The following is a 7,972-nucleotide window of genomic DNA, read 5'->3' as shown; positions in this document are numbered from 1 at the left end:
CATGCGTGGGAGTTGGGAGCTATGATGGTGATGGCACAGGGTCTGTGTGTAGCAGTTACTGATTTCTAAAACCCACAACACATCCATCAGCAAGCTGGCCAAGCAGACTAAATTAATATTAAAAGAAATACAATTCTGACTACTAAAATACATAATGGAGCCAAGAGCAAATGATCTGTTAGCCATTATTTAGCTTTAATACCTTTCTGGGAAAACATGCATTTTTCAATATTGCTGAGACTTTGTTTACAACACACTAGAAAATAAAAAGCCTTTTTAAAAATAAGATTCACACCAAAACTTTAAAAACAAAAACAAATGCACTTAAAAGATTTATATATAACAGTCTTAAAGTCAGGAATCAAAAAGTATTTTATTTCTTTAGAACCAGATGTAGTGATGGAGGTTCATCCTTTCCTGAACCATTACAAACTGGAGCACCATACTCTGCATGCAGATCAGTGTCATGCATGTAACTCAAATGCAGCAAAGGAAACTAATATTGTAGGAGCAGAATATACAGGTGCAAAAAAAAAAACAGTTTAATATTAAAAGCTTTATATTAAATGTCCTAGCTGTTTTCTTTGGAATTTTTTTTCCAGTATAGCAAATTGGAAGACTTGTTGATTTTGCGGTCTTTTGAATACACTATAAATTACATGTTAGGTAAAATTGTAAATTTATCAAACTGTAAATTAACAAGTTGATGGGGCAGCTGGCTCACCCAGTTTTTAAAAAACATTCTAATGGGTTACTTCTGTGTTCAAATGACGTTAAAACTCCATGGAAAACACCACAAAATCCTAGTTTTCCCCACTAGAATGGTGCATGAATACTCAGTCTCGACATCTGGTACATGACAATTCCAGAGTCTGAAATGTGCCACAGATGCAGATCTAGTAAAGAACTATGTAAGAAATCTTAAACCGTATTTTTTCCTCTTATAAAAGAATTAACCAAACCATTTAAATACAAGTGTTCACATAGAATTCTGCACTAAACTTTTATAAATAAGAAATAATGTTATAAAGTACTGTTGTATTGACAGTTCAAGATTGTGAACCTCAGATACAAAATCAGTTACAAAAAGACTAACAACCATTGAAGAATTAAAAGCAAATGCATTCTGATTAGAGTTCTATACAGTTAAGAAATTGCACTTTTAGTTTGAAATGCAAGCTGCACATTTGTACTCCGTGTACAATAAAACCAATGTAACTCAGAGATTATAAAAGCCAATCTCCTCAGTGACACTCATACTTCTGCTGGGTTTTAATTGTGGATCATTTTACTTATTTGTAAAATAAAAATCCGGTAAACCTCAGCAATAGAAATTTATTAAAAAAAATAAATAAATTCCATAACGAATGCTACATATAGGGAGCTTATTCCTGCCAACAATTCAAGTAGAGTGCTATATTTAAGTGATCAGATTGGTTTCTCTCCCATTTAACATTTAAGAGTCTCAAATTGATGCTACTTATTCTACAGAAATATTGCTATCACATTAATAAATTCAAATCAAACTCCTATATTCATTTCAATTATCAGACAGACAGTCAATCCAAATCGCATTTGAAGTACTTGGTGGTAGCACGGTAATATTTTAAATAGATTTTTGTGACAATGAGTGGCAAATATAAAAGATAAAGCTGCCATAGTCCTATTGGATCATAGGGCTGCTCTCTCATTAAAGAGAGAGAGAGAGAGAGAGAGAGAGAGAGAGAGAGAGAGAGAGAGAGAGAGAGAGAGAGAGGGAGAGAGAGAGAGAGAGAGGGAGAGGGAGAGAGAGAGAGAGAGAGGAGGTTGAACCAGAGGGTCGCCACACTTCAAGCAAGGGGAGAGGTTGAGGGGAAGAGTTCTTCATAGTAATTTCAGCTGGTGTGGGAACTGAACCCATGCTGCTGGCATATTTCTACATCTCAAGCAAGTTGTCCATCCAATTGAGCTACTGCAATTGCATTCCAAACTTCATTTATCAGTTCCCAGGAACATTTCTAAAAGAGGTGCATACCTCCCAAACCATCTTCTAGTCTGCACACCATTTTTATTAGATCAAATAATGAAAAACCAACTTTGTTGGATTAATGCAGAGTAAGATAGGCCAGAGTTATCAGTCAGTAATATGAAAATTCTTAATTTAATAATACTCAGATACTTTTGCTTTAAATCTCTTGTCTAGCTCAATTCACTATATATTCACAACTTAAACCATTTTTCAGAGCTGGACAGCTCTCAGAACAGGAAGCACAGGACTACTTGGCATGCAGACTTGTATCAAACTCTTACCTAATAGCATTTTATACTCAGCACAAAGCATTTACACTTGGCATAGATTGGCCTTTCACCCTGGTGTAACATGATAAGAAGGATCAGTTCTATCCTTCACTGCAATTGAAATTGGAAATAGGTTTTAAAAAAGTTGTTTACATTCAGTCGACTGAAGCCAGATTTAAATTCTTAGCCCTTAATGTGGTAATCACAGTGTTTTACATTAGTGGTACCTACAGAACTCTCATTTGTTCACCAACTTGAAAAGCAAGTCTGCCAATCACACTTCAATTTCGGTATAGTCCAACAACAAGTCCCAGAATCTAGAAAGGTGAAGAATGATCCAGAAAGGTGGTGAAATACCTGTTGCAGAGTCTGCAATATGAAAAATTAATGCTGGTTCAAAACATCTTACTCTTTCCAAACAAAAAACAAATCATTTTTAAGAACCAAGCTTATTAAAGGTTTCTTCAAATGTATGGCATTTAAAACTATAAATGACAACTTAAGTAAATTTGCTTAACTAAATCTGGTTACTAAAATTTTATCCTCACTCTTTTCAGCCACCCACCACCTTTTGCCCCAAACAAAACCAACCCTCGCATGAATACCTTTCAAAATCTATAACAGCACAATGTCAAAAACAGTGAGAAGGTCAAAGTTGTAGGACATCTGCTATATAGTGATATGAAAGGAATCCTGCATCCACTGGTCTCGTGAATTGTGTGTTTTAGGCACTGCAAGATGTGTCTCTAAGTTGTCAGCCTTCCCGTTTTCCACAACACTTTGTTCCTGAAAATACTCCTCTTCTTCATCAAAATAACCGTTTTCCAATCCATACGAACAGTCTGAATTTGCTGCAGCTGACAAATCTTGGCATGTTCCTTTATATTCCTGGATGGATTCATAGAGAGACCATAGCTGACATAGCAATGACATATCCAACTGACGCAGACCAACCTGTATTTTTGGAAAGGGAATAGAAGGCAGCATCTTTATGCCAGCAAAATGACAATGTGCTTTTGTATGCATTAGTATATTACAACCAATTGAATTTCATAGAGGAAATCAAATTATGCATGATGTGTGATGTGTGAACAATTTTAAGTGAATGGAAACTAAAACTTTAAAAGTGCATCCTTCAACATAAAATTATACTGTGATATATATAGGGTGAATCCAGAGTATTGGTTAATCGCATTACAAACCTAAAGAGAATTATCACTCTTCCAAATAATTCAAAAAATTCAACAACTCTTCAACATACTCCTCCCTCAAGACTAAGTAGTGGGTGAATGAAAGGTCAAGAACGAGACCAGACTGCTAGCTTTCCAATCAGTTTCTGGACATTCTCGGATGGGGTTAAACCTCCAAGCACTCCAAACATGAGAAACAACAACATAGTCACACCATGATTATGACATCTTTTGCTGAAGCCCTCACCCACCCCTTTGTTACCTCTCCACTCAATTACTTCAATACACTCCAGGATACTCTCTCAACATACAACACCCAAAACTTTTGGCAAGTTCTGTTCACATATCACTTGTGCTCACTGAAGTCTATTCTCTTCAAGACAAACAATGACAACTTTTGAATTCTCATTGTTTTCATTTCTCTCCAAGGCCTATGATGGTAATTTCTTTCAGCTTTACAGCTCTCCAAGATGTGTGCCCCCCTGATTCTGGACTGTTACACATTTCCAATTAGAATTGCTACACCACTGGTAGCTGTTTCATTGATTATCAAGGATCTAAGTTCTGGAATATACTGTATACATTCACTTCATTTTTCTCCTATAAAAAGACTTTTTCATATCTATCTTTGACTAAGCTTTCAGTCAACTGATCTAGTTATCAGGGTGTAAGCATTTTGCTCAGTTGATAAAGTAAATTTTAAAATGGGACAACTAGATCTAGCAATACAAAATATTATGAACAATGTAGAAAATCTAATGGGAGACAAAGAATTTGAAGACTAAAAGGAACATCCTGTAACAATCAAACTTTCATACTTCAGCCATTGCACATTTAAAATTCCTATGTGATCAGATTTGCTCAATTCTTCTGGTGAATTAACTTGGATCTGATAAAACTACAAACTTGTAGATAATATAAAAAGGGAAAGACTGACAAGTTTCAATACAATGTATAAACAAGTAAAAAAGTTGAGGGTATTTTAAGACCACTAAAAATTGAAAGTATGGAGTATGGTATTACAATGGTACAACTTATTACATGGACCTACTGGGGAAGTATATAGAACAATTGTTGTGGGAAATTGTGGTTTCTAAAAATTAGTTTTTACAACGGGCTCTGACAACATGCACCTCCTAGAGTGATGAGGAAAGTCAACTGAAAAGGAGATAGGAGGTTCTGATTATAATCTTACAATGTATCTGCAGATGCAAACATCTTACCACTGGTCAATGGAAGTAGGGCAGTTTGACACCTTCCCCAAACTGTCAACATTGGATTCCTTTTAAGACAGATTTCAAATCATTAAACAAACTGAAAATCTTAAATCTAGCCATAATGATTATATTTTTTAAAAAAGTATAAATCAAGGGTATATTTTAAGTAGCTTGCACCCCTCCCCACCTATGCACCTAATGACTAAGGAATCAACACAACAGACAGGTTAGGTGGACCTGATTATTTTGTTTGCCTTTTAATATTGCGTATTTCCACCACCTTAGCTCAAGTACTTAACTAAAAATTGATCATGTAACTGCTATTTCAACTGGTAACAAAACAAAACAAGATTGCTTCTCTATATTAAGCACTTTGGCAGGGAAGAATATCAGAATTGCTCATTATCTGAATAGAGAAAACTGCAGTACAAAGGGATTTAAGGATCCTAGTGAGTGAAACAAAGAACTAGCATTCAAGTTCAGTGGGTAATAGCAAAAGCAAAATAGAATGTTCACCTTTATTCCAAACTTAGTGGAGTATAAAAATAGGGAGGTATTTTGACAAAGAATCATTGGATTTGAAACAGCAACTGTTTTCTCTCCATGATCCTGCTTTTCTCCTGCAATTTATTTTTGCTTCATATAATCAGCATCCACAGTTCTTCATTTTATGATAAAAAGAGAGGCATTGCTAAAACTATTGTGGGCAGCACGGCGGCACATTGGTTAGCACCGCTGTCTCACAGCGCCCGAGACCCGGGTTCAATTCCCGACTCAGGCGACTGACTGTGTGGAGTTTGCACGTTCTCCCTGTGTCTGCATGGGTTTCCTCCGGGTACTCCAGTTTCCTCCCACAGTCCAAAAGATGTGCGGGTCAGGTGAATTGGTCATGCTAAATTGCCCGTAGTGTTAGGTAAGGGGTAAATGTAGGGCATGGGTGGGTTGCGCTTCAGCAGGTCAGTGTGGACTTGTTGGGCCGAAGGGCCTGTTTCCACACTGCAAGTAATCTATACAAGGCTCAAATCAGGCCACACCGGACATTGAACAGATTTGGTCCCTACCCAAGCAAAGGAATATTGCATGGCAGGCAGTCCAAAGAAGTTTCACTAGGTTGTCCCAGGTATGTACAGATTTTCTTGTGGAGGTTGAACAGTTTCACCTTGGACTCACTGCAGTTTAGAAAAATGAAACATAAGGTACTTAATAGAGTAATTACAAAAAGGTTGCCTTCCCTTGTTCGAGAGGGCTTTTGCCCGAAACGTCGAATTTCCTGTCCCTTGGATGCTGCCTGACCTGCTGCGCTTTAACCAGCAACACATTCAGTTCCCTTGTTCGAGAGCCTATGATCAGAATCTCAAAATAAATGGTTGCTTATTTGAATTTCTTCCTGGAGTAGCGAATCTGTGGATTTTTTTAAACCACACAGGGCTGTCTGTATAGGCTTGGGTCATTAAGAATATTCAAAGGCTGAAATAGATTTTTAACCTGGTAGCGAAATCAAAGACTATAGGGTAAAACCAGGAAAGTGAAGATGAGGCTAATCACACCAGCGTTCAACTGTTCCCCAGGTCCCCTCCCTCAGCATCCGACCGCTGTGCTGTCCACCCGCTCACCATCTCTTTCCGAAGCAGGGCCAGTGCAGCATCCAGGTTGGCGGGTTTGCTGGGCCGGTTGGCGTGGCGGCTGCTGCTGGCGGTGCGGCCCCGGCTCAGGTCCTCCTGGATGCGGCACCGCTTGGCATAAACCCGCTCCATTTCTCGCCACGAGCCGCCGCTCGAATTCAGCAAACCACTCAGGCTCTTGGGCAGGGGCGGCAGACCCTGCAAGCACGTCGTGTTGGGCACTGAGCCGCCATTCACCAGCTTCCCAGCCATTGTCAGCAGCTCCGGATGGGAATGAGAGAAGGGAGGGGGGGATAGGAGCACTCTCCCTCTCACTGGAGACACGAAGGTGCGGCCATTCTGCGCACGCGCACATTCACTGTCTCGAGCAGCGGCCGTTAAATCACCTTCAAATACGCACTGAACTGCCTCAACATCCCGCCCCCGACTTTACGTCACACCAGAACTCCAGCCTCCTCTTCTCCTTAATTGGGCGTTTCACACCAGACGTCATCGGCCCTCCATGCCGATGGTTCAAATAGCTGTCAATCGAACAGGCGCTTTCATATCAGCGGAGAGAAACATGAAGTAGGTGGTGATTTACCAGGACGCCTTTCCGATTGGTCTAAATAGCTGCCAATCGAGGATGTGGAGTCAATTCGGCGTGAGGTAAATGTAAAAAACACATTCCGTGCTGGGGAAGGCCAATTAATCTGGCAGCATCTGTGCACAGAGATTATAAAATAGAGTTTACGGTTTTGAGTCAAGTATGACCTTCTGTTGCTATCTCAAGGGAAAACAACTTCCCTCCTCCTTTGGAAAACCTTCAGGAGAACCTGAGGGAGGTGTCCCGCCCCTTTTTAACTATTCTGTTGCATCTCTAAGGTTGGATGGTGGTGATGAACATAGGTTAGCTGATACTATTAGGTTGCTTAAAGTATTAAACGGGTGTTTTTCAAATATGTCTCAGCTGGTGGCGGAAATACTTAGCCTGCCTAGTCATAAAGTTTGCTATTTTACAAATGTAAGCAAATGCCACGACTTGAAAAGAATGTAACCACAAGACAAAACTTAACCCATTCCTAAGCATAAGTACCTAATTAAGGACCACTGGAGGATATAGGTAGGATTCTAAATAAATAGTTTGTGTTGGTGTTCACTAGCAGAAAGATAATGTGTGTGTAGAAATCTGAGAGAAAGACTGTGGTATAATTAAATAAAGTAACATAAATAGAAAGGAGGTCATGAGTAATCTGACAAGATTGAAAATAGATATATCGCCACGGCCAAATGAAGTGAATCCCAGGCTGTTGAGTGAGGCGATGGTAGATATAGGTGCACTGGCAATAACTTTAAATTCGGTAAAAACAATGACTGCAGATGCTGGAAACCAGATTCTGGATTAGTGGTGCTGGAAGAGCACAGCAGTTCAGGCAGCAGTAAAATTGACGTTTGGGGCAAAAGCCCTTCATCAGGAATAGAGGCAGAGAGCCTGAAGGGTGTACAGATAAATGAAAGGAAGGTGGGGTGGGGAGAAAGTAGCATAGAGTACAATGGGTGAGTGGGGGAGGGGATGAAGGTGATAGGTTAGGGAGGAGGGTGGAGTGGATAGGTGGAAAAGGAGATAGGCAGGTAGGACAAGTTATGGGGACAGTGCTGAGCTGGAAGTTTGGAACTGGGGTGAGGA

At 39.5% G+C, this 7,972-nt stretch overlaps 1 protein-coding gene across 1 annotated transcript; it reads right to left on the bottom strand.

Annotated features, from left to right (window-relative positions):
• Window positions 1-208: 208 nt before the first annotated feature.
• Window positions 209-6,691, bottom strand: fam89a (family with sequence similarity 89 member A). The gene is made up of 2 exons (XM_060852366.1): window positions 6,298-6,691; window positions 209-3,231 (listed from the first exon to the last, which is right to left on the bottom strand). Exons 1-2 carry the CDS (start codon window positions 6,556-6,558, stop codon window positions 2,947-2,949), a joined length of 546 nt encoding a protein of 181 aa, XP_060708349.1. The 5' UTR covers window positions 6,559-6,691; the 3' UTR covers window positions 209-2,946.
• Window positions 6,692-7,972: the final 1,281 nt, after the last annotated feature.

Source organism: Hemiscyllium ocellatum, chromosome 3, assembly GCF_020745735.1.
Source record: "Hemiscyllium ocellatum isolate sHemOce1 chromosome 3, sHemOce1.pat.X.cur, whole genome shotgun sequence".
NCBI classification, from domain to species: Eukaryota; Metazoa; Chordata; class Chondrichthyes; order Orectolobiformes; family Hemiscylliidae; genus Hemiscyllium; species Hemiscyllium ocellatum.
The sequence above is the reverse complement of the archived record's forward strand: the minus strand, read 5'-3'. Positions and strand labels throughout refer to the sequence as shown.